Genomic DNA, 21,393 nt, shown 5'->3' with positions numbered 1-21,393 from the left:
ATGTCATGAGGGGCCTCGCTGTGGGAAGGAGGTTGGAGTTCCTATAGGAAATCAGCAGTACCTGGGGAACTTGCCTAAAAAAAAACTCCTCCTGTTAATTATTAGGTCTGGATGAAGGCTCTTTGGGGGTAGATTACACATGCTCTCTGCTTTTTTTATATTTGCACATTTCCGTGGAACCCAGCGAAGTTAAAAGTCGGGCCCAGGGAGCGGTGGTGGGCCTGGCTGGTCCTCATGGCCCCCTGCTGATTTCCATGCCCTCTGCTGCGTCGGTACAGTGCACATGTGCTGTCGCAGGTGCTGTATTTCTCTGAGTCCCTTGTGCCCACGGCGAGGAAGGCCTTGTGTGACCCACTGGAGGAGGTCAGAGAGGCGGCGGCCAAGACCTTCGAGCAGCTGCATTCCACCATCGGCCACCAGGCCCTGGAGGACATCCTCCCATTTTTACTGAAGCAGCTGGTGAGTGGCTCTGCCTCACACCTACCAGTTTAGCTTTTACCATCTCTGTCGAGGCAACACACAGGGGGCCACTTCTGCCAAGGCAGCCGTGGTGTGGGCCCCAGAGGGAGTGGGTGCACAGGACGGGATCTGGCTCTGTGCTTCTCCTTTGATAGTCTGTGTGGGTGCGGAGGGAGGAGAGGAGGAAAGTGGAGAAGGAAGTTGGTACCAGCCGGTCCCTACAGCAGAGGCGGGGATGAGAGCTGGCGCCTGAACGTTGCCCCTGATGCCCCTCCGCAGGATGATGAGGAGGTGTCAGAATTTGCCTTGGACGGTCTGAAGCAAGTGATGGCCATCAAGAGCCGTGTGGTGCTGCCCTACCTCGTGCCTAAGGTAAGTCCCAACACATGGTGACCCCCTTGGGGCCAGAAGCCACAGCCCATCAGCATTCCTGGGCCTGCGTGAAGACCAGCTCTAGACGTGGATGCTGGCGGAGGCTGGTGACTCTGGCCACGGGATGGGATCCCCCAGAGCCTAGTGCCATGGCCAGCATGGAGCAGCACCCACTGAGCTGTTTTATCGTTCTGCAGCTGACGACCCCACCTGTCAATACCCGGGTGCTGGCTTTCCTTTCGTCTGTGGCAGGCGACGCCCTGACCCGCCATCTTGGCGTGATCCTCCCAGCGGTCATGTTGGCCCTGAAGGAGAAGCTGGGGACTCCAGATGAGCAGCTGGTGAGTGTCATGGTCACTCGTGCTGGCTCTCTAACACCATCCTGTCCTATCCCATCCTGAAGGAGCCATGCTCAGCTCTGGTGTCCCCTGTGGTTTTAGGAGATGGCCAACTGTCAGGCTGTGATCCTGTCGGTCGAGGATGACACTGGGCACCGGATCATCATCGAGGATCTGTTGGAAGCTACCCGCAGCCCAGAGGTGGGCATGAGGCAGGCTGCTGCCATCATCCTCAACATCTACTGTTCCCGCTCGAAGGCGGACTACACAAGCCACCTGCGGAGCCTGGTCTCAGGCCTGATCCGCCTCTTCAACGACTCCAGCCCTGTGGTTTTGGAGGAGAGCTGGGACGCCCTGAATGCCATCACCAAGGTGAGGGACTGCTGACCCCACTGCCACCTATGATGGTAGACAATTCCAGGTGCTTGTAAGACTAGACCTTTAACCCCCTCATGTATCTATCCCAGCTTCAGTATCTGTGGATCCTCAGCCAGTCCTGTCTGTGCTCCCACCCACACCCTTCCCCTGCTGCATTATTTTGAAGCACTCCCGAGAGGCTGTACTCAGAACTCTGACATCCTCTCTGCTTTTTCCTGGCTTCCCACAGAAACTGGATGCTGGCAACCAGCTGGCACTAATTGAGGAACTGCACAAGGAAATTCGGCTCATAGGGAATGAGAGCAAAGGCGAGCACGTGCCAGGGTTCTGCCTCCCAAAGAAGGTAAGCCAGGGCCTCATGCAGGGTGTGGCAGGCCGGCGCCTTCCTCTGCCTTCCACCCAGGACCCAGGTCTGTGGTAGGGCCACTGGAGCAGCCATGTTAATCTGGCTTAGAGCTCGAGGTGCCATTCCACACCTTCACAGACAGCATGTTTTTCCCCATGGTGGCCCTACTGTGACAGAGCTCATCGCCTTTGGTTTAAGCTGTGGAGGCCACCTCAGAGCAAGTGAGTGACAGCAGTGCAGGTACTTCTGTGTGGTAGGCCTGCTGGGACTCCGCTCGTCTTGTCACTTTTCAAGACTGAAACCTTGAATATTCACCCGAAGACTGTTCCCCAGATAGCACCCTCTCAGGCTGTGACCCTAGCAGCCTGAATCGGTCTCTCATGGAGTTGAGGAGATGGTGGCTGACAGGGGCGCCTTGCTTTGGGTGGGAGACACCTGGGTCCAGAACCTTTGAGGTTTGACTCTCATGGGTGGTTCTCTTGTCAGGGAGTAACCTCCATCCTTCCAGTGTTGCGGGAGGGCGTCCTGACCGGCAGCCCGGAACAGAAAGAGGAAGCAGCCAAAGCTTTAGGCTTGGTGATCCGCCTGACCTCAGCTGACGCCCTGAGGCCTTCTGTGGTCAGCATCACCGGCCCTCTGATTCGCATCCTGGGGGACCGGTTCAGCTGGAATGTGAAGGCAGCTCTGCTTGAGACACTCAGCCTCTTGCTGGCTAAGGTGAGTGACTGATGAGTTTGCTCTCTTGGATCTCGGAGAGGACGGATCTGTGTGCAGAAGACTGGCATGCAGTTATTATGGAAAATCCGCAGAGCAGAGGGCGTTAAGACCTTGGGCTCTGTAGACTCATCACATGTAGTCAGTTCCAGGTCCACCACCTGGTAACGGTATGGTGGCCAGAATGACCTTGGGAAAGGCATACAGCCTCTGAGCCTGGTCCCTCACCTGTGTTTTGAGAGTACTAATACAGCCTGCCTTTCCGAGGGCTGTGTGACATGGGCTCAGATGACGTAACATCAGGCACAGGCCTGATACATTCTAAGCTCCCTATACTCTGTGACATGTAAATTGCTATTATTTAAAAGTGGTTCAGAGGATAAAAATCTAGGGCCATGTAAATACAAATAAAGAAAACCTGTTCAAATCTGTTTCTCTTCTTTATGACCACCTCGTAAAGGGAGTTGAAAAAAACAACTGAGGAGAGAATGAAAAGGAAGACTGCAAGCAGCTGCAGTAACTTCAGTTTTTACCTAAAGTGTTAGAAACAAAGATCCAACATGTTAACCATTTCTGATATTTTACATAGTAATCAAGCCCTTTAGATTGAAAAAAGTATAAATAGCCAAGATTTGTTATTGTTAAAAAAAAAAATTATTGGAGTTCCTGTCATGGCTCAGTGGTTAACCAACCCGACTAGTATCCATGAGGACGCGGGTTCGATCCCTAGCCTCGCTCAGTGGGTTAAGGATCTACTGTTGCCATAAGCTTCGGTGTAGGTCACAGACACGGCTCAGATCCCATGTGGCTGTGGCTGTGCCGTAGGCCAGCAGCTATAGCTCCAGATGGACCCCTTAGCCTGGGAACCTCTATATGCCGCCAGTGCAGCCCTAAAAAAAGACAAAAAAAAAAAAAAAAAAAAAAAAAATCTTGAGGTTTGGAAACAAAAGCAAACTTAAGATTTGTAGTATTTACCTTTTGGGAAGAACGTGTGGAGAGCAACTTCCCAGCCAAAAAATGGGATTGTGAGCATCAGCCTCATTCTGTAGGAAACTGTGTCTTTTTTTTTTTTTTTTGTCCGGCCACATGTGCAGCATGCAGAAGTTCCCAGGCCGGGGACTGGACCCATGCCACAGCTGTAACCAGAGCCAGTAACAATGCTGGATCCTTACCCTGCTAAGTCACAGGGAAACTCCTTTTTCCTTTTAAATTAAGTATCATCTTTACCTTACATTTCTGCGCTGTTTGTTTGTTTGTTTTCTAAAACTGTGTACAAATGGAGCCCTTTCCTTCTGAAATTTCTCTTCAGGTCATGAGACAACTGTCCCCCATGAGCAGGTGGCTCCCTGCTCCATGGAGTGTTTCCCAGCGGCCTGCAAGCCCCCGACCCCAGTATCTCCAGACCTTAATTGGCATGGCACCTCCAAACAGCTACTCTGATTTTCCCATTTAGAAATAAGTAAATCTTTTTTTTTTTTTTAAGAGTTTATTTATTTATTTATTTTTGTCTTTTTGCCATTTCTTGGGCTGCTCCCGTGGCATATGGAGGTTCCCAGGCTAGGGGTCAAATGGGAGCTGTAGCCACCAGCCTACACCAGAGCCACAGCAACTCGGGATCTGAGCCGCGTCTGACTTACACCACAGCTCACGGCAACACCGGATCCCCAACCCACTGAGGAAGGCCAGGGATCGAACCCGCAACTTCATGGTTCCCAGTCGGATTCGTTAACCACTGAGCCACAACGGGAACTCCAGTAAATCTTTTGTCTTGGATCCATCTGTACTTTGTCACAAGTGTGCCTGTTTTTCTATGTATGGTCACAGATTAGGCTGGATTGGAGGGATGCATGTGTACAGGGATGACCTTCCGAGGCCGTTTGCTTCATAGGATTCTTCTGAAGGCTACACATCAAATGTCCAGTAGATGGTACCTGCCCTTAAGCACCTAGTCCATTTCCCGGTTTTGCACCGTGAACATACTTTCACGGTGCTGATGGCATCTGCTGGCTCGCTCTCTGATGTATTGGGAGATGGGGTTTTCAAGTCATTTATCCACGTGGACAGAGCTTCACTAGGCCAAGCCCATGGCTCCCTCAATCGTGGTGGTGGTGGTGGTGGTGGTGGTGGCAGTGGCAGTGGCAGTGGCAACCATCCTCTGCCGCCTCCTCCTCCTCCTCCTTGAAGTGCAGCAGAGGATGCTAAAAACAGAAGAGGAGGCTGAGCGTACCCTCTCTGTGCTGGGTGCTGCTCTTATAGGACTTGTATTCCTGGCCTGTGTGGGGAGCTGGGGCAGCTCCTGGTGGTTTGTGATTGTTTTCCTGCCTGTAGTGCACTGTGGGCCTGGACTGCACCTCAGCTATGCTTTTGGGTGTGGGTTTCTCAAACAGGTTGGGATTGCCCTGAAGCCCTTCCTGCCCCAGCTGCAGACCACTTTCACCAAAGCCCTGCAGGACTCTAACCGGGGTGTGCGCCTGAAGGCCGCTGATGCCCTGGGGAAGCTCATTTCTATCCACATCAAGGTGGATCCTCTCTTCACAGAGCTGCTGAACGGAATCCGTGTCATGGAGGACCCGGGTGTCAGGTGAGGTGCCGGTCAGGGGAGCTGTGGCCATGGGGAGGCTGGGCCATTCCTGTGTAGCGGGAGCAGGGCTGAGGAGGGCTGGGTTTTATGCTGGATGCATTGGTTCTGTAGGGACACCATGCTGCAGGCCCTGAGGTTTGTGATTCAGGGAGCAGGGGCCAAAGTGGATGTGGTCATCCGGAAAAACATCGTCTCACTCCTGCTGAGCATGCTGGGACACGACGAGGTACAGCAGGTGGATGCAGGGCTGATTGGGGTGGGCTTCTTTCCCTTCTCTTTCCTTTGTTTGCGCCTCTGCTTTGTGTTAGAAGAACTTGGTCGATAGCAATAATCACTCCTGGACACTCCTATCACTCTCTGTTGACCACACAGCTGGTAGCAAGGGAGATAAAGCATGTGGCATTGATATAGATGATGTGTTGTATAGATTAAAACACATCCATTTGTTCTTGAGTCTTAAACCACTCACTTTCTCTCTCTTCCCCTCTTTTCCTTAGTTGTAAAATGAAGAGGTTTGTTTGTTGGTTCAGGAAACATTTGCTGAGCTGAAGGGCCCAGCCCAGAGGTGAATAAAGCAAGGTCACAGCCCTCAAGAAACAGAGTCTGATATCTGTGTAGGTGGGCGGGCTTAGCACTGATTGGGAGGGCGAGACTCACCTGGGGCCCCATCCGAGCAAGGGGTAGGCTCAAATCCAGAACCTGAGCCCGGTGACTCCTGGTTCTGTCCCGATCCTCTAGCATAGCCCTTTCTGACTCAATCTGGAAGCATTTGCAGAGTTCCCACTGGCTGCCCAGCACTGTGGCAGGTCCAGTAGGAGTTGAGTCTCTGGATAAGAATTTTCTCTCCCCTCTGACAGGCAGCCCTCTGTTGTGTGGCCAGATTTATATTTTGGGCGCTAATCTCTGGAGAGAGGCCCATGGCTCACAGGGTGTTACACCTCATCGTCCGCCCACATGTGGGGCTGGTTATCACGGCCCTGTGACTGAGGCCTCAGCCTTCCCTGGGGTACAGATGGGAGATTCCACCTTCTTTTGGTCACAGTCTGTCGGGGTTTTTATAGGGCCATGCACAGTGCAAGCAAAAGTTAGTATTTAAACCAATTTGCATTTCACCACAATGGAGCTTAAAATAGATCCCGTTGGAGAGAGTGGGTGTCATGTCAGAGAGAGAGCCAGCTTTAGCCTTGCTTGGCACCTGGGCTTGGAGCTCAGAGGCCCAAACTGCTGGCCAACTCCCCTCTTGCATCAGAACTTCTGGACCAAAGGTGGCAATTCAGGGGGCCAGCCCGGCATCTGCCTCCCACAGGCCCATGAGGCCCTGGTTGGTTGGTTGGTCTGTCCTGGGGGAGGCACTGGGGGAAGTACCAGGTTGGCACTTCCTAACACTGTACACATAACCTGCCCTCTGTTTCTTGAGGGCTGTTCCACTGCACGAGGTCCCATAAATAGCTGGCATGGAACCACTTGTGTATGTAGCTTTGGTTTTTTTGTTTTGTTTTGTTTTTGGTCCTTTTGTCTTTTTAGGGCCTCACCTTTGGCATATGGAGGTTCCCAGGCTAAGGGTCTTATCAGAGCTGTAGCTTCCAGCCTACACCACAGCCACAGCAACGCAGGATCCTTAACCCCCTGAGCGAGGGCAGAGACAGAACCCGCGTCCTCATGGATGCTAGTTGGGTTCGACAACCGCTGAGCCACGATGGAAACTCCTAGCTTTGGTTTTGCAACAAAATTCTGGACTTTTAACCTGTCACTTTAGGCTGATTAGCGCTTCAGTTAGGACACACCCGCATAATGTCGGGGGCAGTGGGGCGTCTCTGGATGCACAAGGAGTCTGCAGGGGGAACAGAGCCCTGAGTGGTCCTCTAGCGCCTTCCTAGGACTGTTGGCGGGATCCTTCCCCGCCTCACAGGGCTGTTGATAGTAACTGGGATAATAAATGTGAAGCACTCAGACTTGGGAGAAGAAAGGTGCTATGTAAATAGAGTTATTACAGCTATTATGATGATGATTACCATATGCACACACACTGGAGTTTTCTATAATTAAGTTAAGTGCTGGGTGTGTAGTTTTTAACTCAGCACCGAGTGGCAGCAGCAGAGAGTGGCAGTTTCGCTCTGGTGGTGGGAGCACAAGGGCCTGGAGGGAGGATGAGACTTAGGGGGGCCCCCTTCCTTCCGCCTGGGTTACCACAGAGCCAGTGTGTGGCTTGCACCCCCTTTCACTGCCTTCTTTGCTCGTCAGGACAATACTCGCATCTCCTCAGCCGGGTGCTTGGGGGAACTGTGTGCCTTTCTGACGGAAGAGGAGCTAAGCGCCGTTCTTCAGCAGTGCTTGCTCGGTAGGCCTCTTGTGTACTCCCTTTTGGGGCTTCTCTGTCTCCCCTTCCCCCAGAGGGTCTTCTGGCAGCTGGCCTACCCTCTTCTTGGGAATCCAACTGGTAAAACAAAATAGAGTCCTGCAGCCTTGAGTGTCTCTGCTCCAGAAACCATCAGGGTCTGAAGCAGTCTGAGCAGTCTGTGAGAGACGGCAGGGAGGTCTGTGTGCAGTGCCCCTGGGGTTTCTTTCCTCCAGGCTCCGAACTGATATACGATTCTCGGTTGGGAGAGGTGGGCATCGTGGGTGGTGGGCCACGCTGTGAGGTGCAGGTTGACCTCAGTTGTGTACTTCCACTCAGCGGACGTGTCCGGCATTGACTGGATGGTTCGGCATGGGCGGAGCCTGGCTCTATCCGTGGCTGTGAATGTGGCTCCCAGCAGACTCTGCACAGGAAAATACAGCAGTGAAGTTCAGGACATGATCCTCAGCAATGCCATGGCAGACAGGGTAAGGCTCTGGGGCAGCCAGACAGGGTGGTAAGAGCCCTGGGTTTGAATTTTACCTTTGTTGGTAACTTCCTGAGCCCTTGCACCAGTACTTGACCTCCCTAGGCCCCAGTTTCATCACCTAAACAAGGAGGAGTTTGGGTTGGAGCATCAGGAGGTCCCTTCTAGGTCAGAAAGTCTCTGATTCCTGTTCCTGGGAGCCAGTGACTCGGGCTTTGTTCATCTGCCTCACAGCCAGGGTAGACCCTCTACATGACTGCTGTCGGGGGTCTTGAATGTGATGTAGTAGGGGTTGGGGATGGGTGGTAAAGAGCCAGGGCCCCTGGATATTCCTGGGGGAGGGATGGTGCCTGGCCCTGCTGCCCTGAGGAAGTAGCCAGAGGCCACCCTGTCCAGCTCTCTGTTTGCTCTACAGATCCCCATTGCTGTGAGCGGGGTCCGGGGCATGGGCTTTCTGATGAAGTATCACGTCGAAACAGGAGGAGGACAGTTGCCAGCCAAACTCTCCAGCCTGTTCATTAAGGTGAGCAGGGCAGCCTGGCATGTGAGAAGGACTTGTGACCAAAGAACACTAGAAGTGTGTCTGCTGTGTCCTAGGAGCCTCCATGGTCTCTGAGCCCTTAGGAGCGCAGAATGGATGTGTGTGCATTTTTCTCTGGAAGAATGAATGCCCAACTTTTTATCAGAATTTCAAATCATATTAAGAACGTCTGTTTAGGCATTCTTTCTAGGCACCCCAATTTTCCAAAATTTGGGACAGACCTGGATTCACATCTTAATAAATCTCTTCCCTACTTCCCTTTAGCTGGCATGGCACTGACTAGTGTGGCTGTTTTGATGTCTGCAGGGCCCAATTAGAAAAGCCGGGGAACCTCACAGTGGGCCCCCAGCACCGTGGAGTAAAGCATGCTTCCCACACACTGGTCTGCAAAACAACCACACAGAACAACCAGAGTTTGCATTTCAAGAGATGAGGCCAAGCCTGAGACTCTGCCTTTGTATCCAGCTCCTGGGCAGTGTTTGTGCTGCTGGTGTGTGAACCTCACTTTGAGGTTCCCGAGGCTGACTGCCCCACCCTGCAGACTCCCCGAGAGTTGTTTATAGGGCCCAATTCGGTTGAGCCTTTGTGACAGCATCACCCTGCTTGCAGCTGCTATCGGCATGTATTACTGAGTGCCTGCTGGGTGACTATTTGGGCTAGACCCTGAAGATGTAGAGAGGAACAGGGAAGACAAGATTTCTGGAGTTGGAGGTGCGCAGAAAACCCTTGGGAAGGCCCTAATTCAGATAGGGCTGTTGGGGAGACCTCTAAAGGCTGATGTTTGAGCTGAACCCTGAAGGGTGAGAAGGAACTGACCAGGTAGGAGTTTCCATCGTGGCTCAGTGGTTAACAAATCCGACTAGGAACCATGAGGTTTCAGGTTTGATCCCTGGCCTCGCTCAGCGGGTTAAGGATCCGGCGTTGCTGTGAGTTGTGGTGTAGGTCGAAGACATGACTTGGATCCCTCGTTGCTGTGGCTGTGATGTAGGCTGGCAGGTGTAGCTCCAATTAGACCCCTAGGCTGGGAACCTCCATATGGCTTGGGTGTGGCCCTAGAAGAGACAAAAAGACAAAAAAAAAAAAAAAAGGAAAAGAAAAGAAGGAACCGACCAGGTAAAGATCCAGGGCAAGCATATTCCCGGCAGGGGACCAGCCAGTGCAGAGGCCTGAGGCAGGGAGCAGTGTGGTGTGTTTGAGGAAGTTGAAAGCCCGAGTGGGCTGAGAGTGGTGAGCAAAGAGAAGAGTGCACGAGATGAGATGGAAGAGAACAGTCCAAATCACACCTGGTTCCCCTCCCACAGTGGAGATGGCATCAAAGGGGAGCAGTGGGGTCAGTGTCCATGATAGAGTGTCAGGGCAGAAGTCTAGGTTGTTTCCTTTTTTTTTTTTTGCCATTTCTTGGGCCGCTCCCTCGGCATATGGGGGTTCCCAGGCTAGGGGTCGAATCGGAGCTGTAGCCACCAGCCTACACCACAGCTCACAGCAACGCCGGATCGTTAACCCACTGAGCAAGGGCAGGGACCGAACCCGCAACCTCATGGTTCCTAGTCGGATTCGTTAACCACTGCGCCATGACGGGAACTCCTAGGTTGCTTTCAGAAACAGATTGGATGTGCCTGACTGAGAGCCTGTGTTCTTCTTCATAGTGTCTGCAGAACCCATCCAGTGACATCAGGCTGGTGGCTGAGAAGATGATCTGGTGGGCAAACAAAGACCCACTGCCTGCCCTGGACCCCCAGGCCATCAAGCCCATCCTGAAGGCTCTTCTGGACAACACCAAGGATAAAAACACTGTTGTAAGGGCTTACAGTGACCAGGCGATTGTCAACCTCCTCAAAATGAGGCAGGGAGAAGAGGTGTTTCAGGTGCGAGCCTGGGGCTGGAGTGCCTCCCTGGGGCCTGCTGTGGGCATTCGTCCTGTAGGCCTTCTGCAAGGCAGTGTTTAGGCATCATACTTGTCTCCGCTGCCCAATCTGTGTGTGTGTTGATGGGCAGATTGTGATCAGGTGACTGGTCTGGTGCCTGAAAACACATTCCTCTCTATTCCTGAGACTTCTTTCAGCAACAGAGCCCCTTCTTCAAATAAAATCTCATGTGGCACTCAGACCTATAACAGATCCCCACAGGGGCTGCTCATTAAGGCCCAGAGTGGGTCACTCCATCCGCTACCCACTAAGCAACCTTTAAAGCACTGAATGCTCTCAGCCTTACTACCTCACCACGTTTTGCGTGATAAGTGGTTGTCTTGGCTTTCCCGGGATCTATCTGATTCCCTTATTTTGCCAGATCCCACCTCAGTGGTTCTAGTTCTGGGTTAACATTCATTTTTGTCCTTGGAGAAAACCGAAGCCATGTTTTCTGACTGTGTCACCTCATTTCCATCTTCCCTCCTAGTCCCTCTGCAAGATCCTGGATGTGGCCAGCTTGGAGGTGCTGAATGAGTGCAACCGAAGGTCCTTGAAGAAGCTGGCCGGCCAGGCGGACTCCACGGAGCAGGTGGATGACACCATCCTGACCTGACAGGCCTGGGCCTGTCCCCTGGGCTCCGCATCAGCATTTCAGCTCCACCTCTCTGTTAGTGTTTTCATTTTTGAAAATACGTTTGTTCTGATGGGGAGCTTAAGAGATGGTGTTCCCAGAAAGTATTTTAATATATCAACAGACCACAGCCAAAGCCTTAAGTCAACCCCCCCCTCCACACACACACACAACTGAAAATTGCCTCCTCCATCTCTCACCCTTTTCTTTGGAGAAGAGAAGAAAAAGCACATGTCTGAGCCTCACTCAGTTGGTAGCCAGGAGCTGCTCGTCTGCTCTGCGTGGATAGGTCTGGAACAAGGAAGCTTGGACTTCTGCTTCCTGGTCTCTTGTGCTCAAGTGCTGGTTCCAGGGCCAGTGCTGCCAACCTTTGCCTAGATCCTGAGGGGGGCACGGAACCGTGGAGGTCTGCCCAGGGTGGTTTGTCTCAGAGTGGCTTCTCAGCATTGTGCGGCCCGACCGGATCTGACCCGTCAGGTGCCAATGACACACACAGCCCTGGAAGTTTGAGAGTCGGGGAGGGTTATAGGTTTAAACACAGATGGTTTGAGGAAGAATGTTTAATAAAGGCTTTGAATTGATCTTGATATAAGCAGATTTTTTAAAAAACCTCCAAATATCCACTAAACAGGAAGCTTCCTGCTTTAGGAACAAGGCAGGGCACGGGCATCTCTCTCCTGCTGCTGTTGAAGTTTCGTTGCTGTCTACAGCTTTCTTTCTCCCGAGGCTGGGTGTCAAGAGGTATGCAGCCAGGCCTGTGATATCAGCTGGTTTGGAGATTGCAGGGGTCAAATTAGCCATCTCCCTCCTCTGTCCTGACTCAGAAAGGTAGGGAGCTTTTGGGAGTGAAGTTTTAAAAAGAAACCCTTCCCCTCTGAAATAAGAACAAACCATATTCCTGTAATCTGAATTGCCGGAGGAAATCAAAGTTGCAGTTCAGCATCTGCCTCCTTTATGAATGACTTCCTTCCTCCTTGTTCTTAGAAGGCTCGTGATCCTAGCGTCCTTTCTGATGGAGCACGGCCCTCCAGACCCAGTGACGCAAGTTTTTCTGGCTGTTCCTTTGGTCACAATGTGGAACAAACCTCTATCAAAATGTCTGGTCAGAGCTGCAAAAGGGAGAAAATTAAACATGGTAGTAGCGAACTCATTTTATAAAAGGCCTAAAGTGCTATATCAAAAAGAGCAAGGCTTTACTTATTAATAATGCAGCAGAGGTAGAAAGTAGCCTTGTGACTCAGCACTTCTGATAAGACAAGGTGACCTCTGAGATCTTGTGATGAAATCCTTGCTTTCAGTGCCTGAGCCTTACATGTCACAGGATTTTCTATTTCCTTGCAGCAGACATGGTCTCAGCTGTCTTGCTGTAGTTGTAGAATCCCAGGGCTGGAAGGGAGCTTGAGGGGTCATCTGAACAGGTCCCCGTAGCCAAAGCAGCCAATGGTTACAGCTTTTGGTAGCCATGGTAACAGTTTCCTGCTTCTGGGATTCAGATGGTCATCAGCATCCTCCCAGCTGCCTGGGGCATATGTCCAACAAGCTGTCTGCATATGCAGTTGCCTCTGCCGGTTAGCCATGGGGTGGCAGATGAAGTTCCTATGTGAGGGGGACATGGGCTGGGAAGCCTCTCTGAGGCCCCGAGGGAAGTCAGTGTTTTCTCCAGGATCTTAGAGTAGATGCTTATGTCCACCTCTGGCGTTCAGTCCCCAGTTAGAAACCGGGAGTTGGAAGACACTAAGCAAAAATCCAAAGGAAAAACACCAGGTTCCAGTTCCAAAAGCTGGAGGAGGATGAGGATCTCTGTGTTCAGGATCGATGGATGAAGATTGATTCACAGACGGAGATGACTCAAAGCTTCCCAGAGCATGTTGAGTTGCATTCCCTGGGTCTGGCAGGAAGGTGTGAGCTCCCAGAAAGTGAGCTGCAAAGGGCTGTCACAATCGTGACAGTGGAGCAGGCCAAAGGAGCCCCATTAGCCCAGAATCATCATAATCCCGAAAACAGCTGGACAGACTGAAGATCCTAGAAGAAGTGGAACTTGGCGGCAGAGCACAAAGCTATTCGCCTGGATGGTTGGTAGAGCTTTTTAGCCTTGGCCAAGTCATCCAACTCCTGTGGGCCAATTTTCTCTATAAAATGAGGAATTTGGAATGAAAACTAAATATCTCAAAATTAATAGTAATTACAACAGATGACATTTGGCTTTATTTTATTTCTTAGGGCCACACCAGCAGCATATGGAAGTTCCCAGGCTAACAAGCAGTCCAATCAGAGCCTCAGCTGCCAGCCTACGCCACAGCCACGGCAACATTAGGATCTGAACCGTGTCTGCGACCTACACCACAGCTCATGGCAACACCAGATCCTTAATCCACTGAGCGAGGCCAGGGATCGAACCTACATCCTCATGGATACTAGTCAGATTCGTTACTGCTGAGCCACGACAAGAACTCTGACATTTGGCATTTTTTTTTCACTTAATTCACTCAACCTACGAAGTAGCTTCTCTTGTATTATTTTTTTCTGGAAGAGGAAATGAGGCAGAGAAAAGTCACATGGCTAATAAATGGTGGTCTGTCTCCAGAGCTACTCATGTACTTAGCCTTTCTCTTACTCCTCCTACGGTGGCTAGTTGGGCACAAGCACCTGTCATTCTTCAGACCAGGGCTTACAGACCTTTCTCGTCCTGGCACACAGGCAGTGACCATGCAGGGGCAGCAAACTGAGTTTGAAGTGCTGAGGTAGCTCCAGGTGACTGGCCTTATCCAGCTGCTCTGCAGACTGATCATAGCTTGCTCCATGTACAGGGCACTGCTGTCTTCAGAAAAGACATTTCTTCTCTTAAGACCTTCGTGGTCCTCCAGGAGACTCCCATCTTTTTCTGCCATGAGTTCAAAAGGCGGTGACAAAATGGCATGCCTTTAGCTAGTCCAGGGAAAACTAAATTGAGCACCCTCAACCCTTTAACTCTGGGAGCCTCTGTAATCATGGGCATCAAGACTATTTTAAACTGCGGGGGAGTATGACATGGTTTACATCCCTTCTGAGAACCAAGCGTACAGGTGAGTTCCCTTTGTTCCACTGCTATGAGGCTAGAGGGCTTTGGAGGGGGCAAGGGACCTGCAGGGTCCCACTTACTTGCAGGGGTTTGGAGATGTTACTTTACTGAGAATAGATCTGGAGACAAGATAGCGTGGTTAGGAAAGTTTTTCTTCTAAGTATGGTTCTGTGTGGACCGGTCCAAGCCTTTCTAAATTAGAGCAACAGGGAAAAACAGGAACCACCCTAACTTAAAGATCTAGTTTCTAAAATATTTTTAAGGAAACATAGCTATTGCTTTAAAGTTCCAGTACAGAGTGCTCTAGTGGAGCCACATGGACTTAGAAGTCAGGTTTAAACCTTTACTTTGCTACTTAATATTAAGCCAGGGCATGTCCCCTAACCTGTCTGAGCCCATGTGTCTTCTGTACAGTGTCAGTCAGCCCACAGGCTAGTCTGGAGTTAATGAGGTAACGTGCTCCGTGCACAGCCAGGCACTCTTGAGTTGCTTCGTGCGTGAATGACGTGAGTAAAACAAGGTATGTTGATGAAAAGACCCAACAGTGGGCGTGAGGTCTGTGTAGGGCAGTCACAAGTGCAGAGCTTATCTGGGAGGCAATTGCTAGACCCAGAATTTGCAGGTGTATTGTTAATTTTTTGAGCCTGAAGTTTGAAAAGCTACTAACTTAAAACCAGATTTTTCTCGAGGCGTGGTAATTACTATGTTTGAGAATCTAAAACACTTAAGAAGAGGTCTGTAAGCACGTGGGGCTTTACTGCTGGAAGGCTCTCTCCTGTGATTGCTAGAGACACAGCTTCCGACACCTTCCTTGGAGAGGCCAGGAGATGGACCCTGTTTTTTGAGGAGTAAAGTTGAGGTATGGAAGGAAAGGAGCGTCTCTAAGGTCATGTGGCTGGTTGGCTGCAGAACTGTAAAAAAACCCACATTTCTTGATACTCTGGTCACTAAGCCCTAGGGGCATATGATAAAAATATTTTTGGAGGGTGAATTTAACAAAAGAAACTAGTCAAGTTCTTCGTGTGTGGCTCTCTGTGGTGACTGGATTTCACTTCATAAGAGGTGGAGCCTAGGTTTTCACTGGGTGGTTCTGAGCAGCTAGGAGGGTTCCCTGCAGGCTGCCCTGTGGAAGGATAGTGTTGATAGTAACAAAGCTCAGGAAACTGGAAAAACTGGTCCAAGGATTATTAGCTCAGTGGGATTTCTGAGTGAGACTCCTGAGTGTGTGCGCCTGGGAACACCAGTCACTGTCTGATGCTGTTCTGAATGCACTGGGGTTGGGGTGGCAGCCTGGTCATAAGTGAGGTTTGAGCCTTCTCACCATTTAGATTCCCATAAAAAGGGAGGTGGGAAGCTGGGGTGCAGCAGTACCTAACCCAGCATTGCTCAAACATTTTGGCCCCAAGACTCCTTTACACTGTGAAAAATGATACATAACTTGCCTGTTGATATTTACCTTCTCAGACGGGAAAACTGGTCAACTTTAAAAGCTTCATTAATTCATTTTAAAATAATAAATTCACTACATGTTAGCATAGATAACCATAACAAAACAAAGCCATTTTAGTGAGGAGAGTGGCATTGCTTTGCATTTTTATGTCTCTTCAGTGTCTGCATTCTCATATCTGTTTCTGCCAACTCTGTTGCAATATCACACGTCATGCAGGCTCTGGAAAACTCCACTATACACTTGTAGGTGAATGAATGGAAAAGGCAAATACATCTCAGTATTATGAAAACGTTTTAACAGATCCTTTGAAAGGGTCATAGGGAGGAGCTCCCTTGTGGCATAATGGGTTAAGGATCTGGCATTGTCAATGTATCAGCTCGGGTCTCTGCCAAGCACTTACCGTGTGCTAGGTTCCAGTGGGTATCAGGATGGTGCCTGCAATCAAGGAACTTCATGCTCACTTGACTTTGGGGGGCTACCACAGGTCAGGCAAGGTCATCACCAAGTCTCTTGGTATGACTGCAGCTGTGCAGATAAGAGATAAAGGGCCAGTTCCCAGTCCCATCTCAGGGAGAACCAGATGGTCTGCTTTATTCCTTCCCTCTTGGACCAGCATGTGTGTTGGTGCCTCATTCCCACTCCTCATGTGAAGTCCAACATTCAGTGAACCTGCCCTCTCCCACTTCCCCTTCTTACATGACTGCAGCATGTGCTTCCTCCCTCGACACCTAATTTCACCAGTTTTAGAATCTACTGCTGACCAGTCTGAAACGTGAATGTCACAGGTCCCTCCAGGCCTCCACTGCACTAGCCTTTGCCTCTCCGGCTGCTGCCCTGAGGCACTGCTGGCTCTGAATCCCAGGCCTCAGGCCTGAGGGCCCTTCTCCTTTACCCTCTTAGCCTCTGCATTAGTGACACCACACTTCCCAACTTTCCTCTTTGCTAAAGATTTTTTTTTTTTTTTTTACTTTTTAGGGCCCCACTTGCGCAGCTCATGGCCATGCTGGAACCTTAACCCACTGAGAGAGGCCAGGGATCAAACCTGCAACCTTGTGGATCCTAGTTGGATTCATTTCCACTGCGCCACAACGGGAACTCCTAAAGATTTTTAAAGTGCTCTTAACCCATCTTCTTTCCATCCTTACTATTCACTGGCTGATAAACATCTACCTATGCAGTCCTGAAGGATACTTCATTCACCCCACTGTTCTCACCAACTACTCCATTTCTCTTCACTTACAACCAAACTTACTGAATGAACAGTATATACCTGCTACCTCCAGGGCGTCACTGTCTGTTCGGCAAACCACTGTACACCCCTGTCCCACATTCTCTCCTTGGTTTTTCCTTTTAACATGTATTTATTTGCATTCTCTATCAGAATATAAGCTCCACAGAAGCAGGAATTTTTTTTTTTTTTTTTTTTTTTTTTTTTTTGCTATTTCTTTGGGCCGCTCCCGCGGCATATGGAGGTTCCCAGGCTAGGGGTCGAATCGGAGCTGTAGCCACCAGCCTACGCCAGAGCCACAGCAACGCGGGATCCTAGCCGCGTCTGCAACCTACACCACAGCTCACGGCAACGCCAGATCATTAACCCACTGAGCAAGGGCAGGGACCGAACCCGCAACCTCATGGTGCCTAGTCGGATTCGTTAACCACTGCGCCACGAGGGAAACTCCCGGGATTTTTTTTTTTAATTTTAATTTTTTTTTGCTTTTTAGGGCTACAACCTTGGCATATGGAAGTTCCCAGGCTAGGGGTCAAATTGGAGCTCAACTGCCGGCCTACACCACAGCCACAGCCACACCAGATCCAAGCTGCACCTGCGACCTACTACACTACAGCTCACTGCAAGGCCGGATCCTTGACCCACTGAGTGAGACCAGGGTTTGAACCCACATCTTCATGGATACTAGTCAGATTTGTTTCTGCTGCACCACAAGGGGAACTCCCAGAAGGAGGGATTTTAGTTTTATTTACTGCTTAATCTCTGGCTCCTCCATCAGTGCCTGGCACACAGTAAGCCCTCAAATGCTTGTGTAAGTAACAAGTGACTCACTTTCCCAACTGTACGGTAGGCTCCCTGAGGGTGGGGCTTTGTTTTGTCAATGTGATATCCCCAGTGCTTGGCACCTAGTAGGCAAAAACATACTTATTGAATTAGCAAGCAAATACAGTCATCAGGTAAATTAATGTGTTTTTTTTTTTTAAAGAATGCTAATTTGGTAGATGTTGTTTGCATACTGTCTTTTGCATCTGTCCCTTCCTGCTGCCACCTCACATCTGGGCCTTGGCAGTAATCTTTAAAGCTCTGCAGTTGAAATCCATCCTGCAAGCTTGTACCAGATAATTTTCCCCAAATATTTTGATATTGCTTCTCTGCTCAGGAACTTTCAATGCCTCCCCATTATAGTTTCTTCCTTCCTTACTTCTTCCCTCCCTCTCTCTCTCTAGTTCATCCCATGTGATATCTGGGACCCACTTATTTTATTTTTGGCCACATCCAAGGCATATGGGAAGTTCCCAGGCCAGGGCTCGAACTTGTGCTTCAGCAATGACCCAAGCTGCCATAGAGAAAACACTGGATTCTTAATCCACTGCTCTACTGCAGGAACTCCCCGACTATAGCTTCTAATGTATAAACAGGTGATCTTGCGAAACTCATCTGTAAACTAGCTATTCTTTTTTTTTTTTGTCTTTTTGTTGTTGTTGTTGTTGCTATTTCTTGGGCCACTCCCGCGGCATATGGAGGTTCCCAGGCTAGGGGTTGAATCGGAGCTGTAGCCACTGGCCTGCGCCAGAGCCACAGCAACGCGGGATCCGAGCCGCGTCTGCAACCTACACCACAGCTCACGGCAACGCCGGATCGTTAACCCACTGAGCAAGGGCAGGGACCGAACCCGCAACCTCATGGTTCCTAGTCGGATTCGTTAACCACTGCGCCACAACGGGAACTCCCCAACGAGCTATTCTTAACAGTTGAGCAAAGTTTCCCATCAGTGGTACACACTGCTACTTACCTCAAGTCACAAAAGTTTATGTCTGTCTCTCTATGTGGACTTTATATATATCTACCTACCTGCTACAACAGCTCCAGTCATTGTATTATAGCTTAGATAATGTAAAGCAATGTTTCTATTGGAAAATGTGTTCAGAGTTTCATTTTTGGGAGTCAGGCACACATCCTAGCCTGCAGGGAATTCTCCCTCAAAGCTAAATGGATGATTTTCACAGGCTGTGACAGCGGCTGTCCAAATACACCCGCCATTCAAGGCACTCTAAATTCCAACTCCATCATGAACTCCTTCCCCCGTCATTTTGGCTAAAAGTGATAGCTCTCCTCTGAAAACTAGGCTGCTTATTTGACAGCTATTTAATCTCTTATATCGTCTTATATTTTTTACTCCTCATAAGTGTGTCTTGTCTCTGATGAGACTGAAAGCTCCTTGATGGGAAAGGCTCTATCCTACAGTCTGTGGCACATAATAAAAAGTGAGCACTCATTAAATGGCTCCTGAATAAATGGTGGAATTAATGCCTATTGCTTTCCAGGCAGCACACGAAGGCAGGTCAGGAGTCTTGTTTTCAAAATGGCCAGTTCTGGAGTTCCCATCATGGCACAGCGGAAACGAATCCAACTAGGAACCATGAGGTTGTGGGTTCAATCCCTGGCTTCGCTCAGTGGGTTAAGGATCTGGCATTGCCATGAGCTGTGGTGTAGGTCGCAAACTGGGCTTGGATCTGGCTTTGTTGTGGCTGTGTAGTAGGCAGCAGCTATAGCTCCGATTAGACCCCTAGCCTGGGAACCTCCATATGCCACAGGTGTGGCCCTAAAAAAACAAACAAAAGTAAAATGGCCAGTTCTGTTCTTCTTCTCAAAAGTATCCTGTAGGCATGATATCATGCGGCTGCCCTGGGCATGTGTGCTGGAGTCTGCAGCAGGAAATGGCAGAAAGCATGAATGAGTCAGTGCAAGATGACCTTGGCTTAATAGCATTGGTTACAATTTATCAGATGCCTATGCCAGGTAATTTGCAGACATATCTCTAATTCTCACAACTCCTCTGAGGAAACTGGGGGCTCTGAGACATTATGATGTGACTATTCCAAAATCTCCAAGCTTTTAAGGGAAGGAGCCAGGATTTCAAAGCTAGCATTTGAAGCAAAGTCTCTCTGACTCCAGAGCAGGTTGAGGAGATGATCTAGAGTGACTTCCTGCCTCACTGTATGGTCAGGATGGAGCGTGCTTGCCTGGGGGAACACTCTGAGGCTTCTTTCTTCCCTTTATTTCTTAAAACTGTTGGATCAACAGGGGATCCCACTAACCTTTCCCAGCAAAGAAGGACCATTTTTGTCAGTGGTTATATGAGCTGCCCTCCCAGCTGGTACCTTCAGATCCCAAGTCCCTGTTCTTCTGCCATCTCAGTTCCTGGAAAAACAACTCAAAGCTTGAGTCAGACACTCCATATATTGTTCAAGGATCTTCTCTGTAACATTGTTTATGACAACAAGAAATTATAACATGAACGCCTATCAACAGCAGGAGTAGTTCAATAGTACCACCACACACACACACACACACACACACACACACACACACACACACACATTTTTTTTTTTTGTCTTTTTATTTGAGGGCTGCATCCGCAGCAGCATATGGAGGTTCCCAGGCTAGGGATCAAATCGGAGCTTTGGCTGCCTGGCAAAACCACAGCCACAGCAACATCAGATCCAAGCTGAGTCCTACACCACAGCTCACCGCAACACCGGATCATTAACCCACTGAGCGAGGCCAGGGATCGAACCCTCTTCCTCATGGATACTAGTTGGATTTGTTACCACTGACACAATGGGAACTCCAGTATCACCATATATATATGATGGAGTGTCATACCCATGCAGCTGTGATGACAGAAGGCCCAAGTATGTTGTTAAAGAGAAAAAGCAATTTAAGTGTATGCACAGGCAAAGGAAATTAATTGAAGGACATTTATTCATTCAACAAATATTTGTTAAACTTAAAACATTTAACTTTTAATAAATTTATTAACAGGGTTTGTTTACATGTGAGGAATGGGTCTGAGGGAAAAGCAGTAATTTGTACTTTTTGGTAACCTTCTGTATATATTTAAAAACCAAGAGAATTACTTTGTATAAAGTCAAGGTAAAAGGAAGTTTGAGAAAGCAAGTAGAAATATATAAAAGGTACTTCACTAGAAAGTGAGAGGGACATACAGAACTTGTAACAAATTTTTTTCTCTTCAGTTCTGTAAATGAGGATGGCAAGAGGCGCATTCTACTTTTAGTGCAGGTGGGAACTTACTCTACAACCGGAAAAAAACTGGGTCTGATGATAAACCGAATACCGCTTAACTTCTGCAACCCAGGTCTTCCTACCACGTGATTTGGAAAAGTGGTGTATCTGTAGATGGTGTGAAATTGAAGCTGCAGGAGCTGCTGCTGTCGATCTGCGGGGTTCGTCACCTCCCAGGCTCAACGTCATGTTGGACAGGACCCTGAATCTGGTATCACCCACCCCGTTTTATCAACAAGGCAACTCAAGCTCCAATAGGTCTCTGGGCTAGGATGGGACTTCTCCCCAGCACTGACGTCAAAGCCATACACCTAACACGTTACTCCCCAGCGGGCGACTCCGGTCCTGTACACACCGCAGCCTCCAGCCGCCTCGGCGTCCTGTCCATAGGCTCGGGAGACGGTAGGGGGCCGGAGCTAGCACCCCGGAGGCGGCGTCCACGCAGAAGGGGGCGGAGTGTCCGAGTCCCCAGCCCCGAGAAA

At 49.7% G+C, this 21,393-nt stretch overlaps 1 protein-coding gene across 4 annotated transcripts in view; it reads left to right on the top strand.

Moving 5' to 3' along the window:
• GCN1 (GCN1 activator of EIF2AK4) overlaps positions 1-11,676 on the top strand; it is a 66,692-nt gene extending 55,016 nt beyond the window's left edge. For 2 of the 4 annotated variants that reach the window (XM_084995517.1, XM_084995515.1), the window contains 13 exons: positions 298-459; positions 739-831; positions 1,029-1,172; positions 1,272-1,541; positions 1,777-1,890; positions 2,380-2,610; positions 4,995-5,188; positions 5,300-5,414; positions 7,430-7,526; positions 7,863-8,011; positions 8,426-8,533; positions 10,198-10,347; positions 10,946-11,676. In XM_084995517.1, the coding sequence (XP_084851643.1) occupies positions 298-459; positions 739-831; positions 1,029-1,172; positions 1,272-1,541; positions 1,777-1,890; positions 2,380-2,610; positions 4,995-5,188; positions 5,300-5,414; positions 7,430-7,526; positions 7,863-8,011; positions 8,426-8,533; positions 10,198-10,347; positions 10,946-11,071 (1,953 nt within the window). In that variant the 3' untranslated portion in view covers positions 11,072-11,676. Of the gene's footprint in view, positions 1-297; positions 460-738; positions 832-1,028; positions 1,173-1,271; positions 1,542-1,776; positions 1,891-2,379; positions 2,611-4,994; positions 5,189-5,299; positions 5,415-7,429; positions 7,527-7,862; positions 8,012-8,425; positions 8,534-10,197; positions 10,417-10,945 lie in introns of all 4 variants that reach the window. The other 2 variants (XM_084995516.1, XM_021073134.2) reach the window with 1 other exon arrangement.
• Positions 11,677-21,393: the final 9,717 nt, after the last annotated feature.

Source organism: Sus scrofa, chromosome 14, assembly GCF_054392235.1.
Source record: "Sus scrofa isolate SSC_HxYL_T2T_F1_AM1 chromosome 14, Sscrofa_HxYL_maternal_Yorkshire_Landrace_v2.0, whole genome shotgun sequence".
In the NCBI taxonomy this organism is placed as follows: Eukaryota; Metazoa; Chordata; class Mammalia; order Artiodactyla; family Suidae; genus Sus; species Sus scrofa.
Note: the sequence above shows the minus strand (reverse complement) of the source record. Positions and strands in the feature narration are given on the sequence as shown.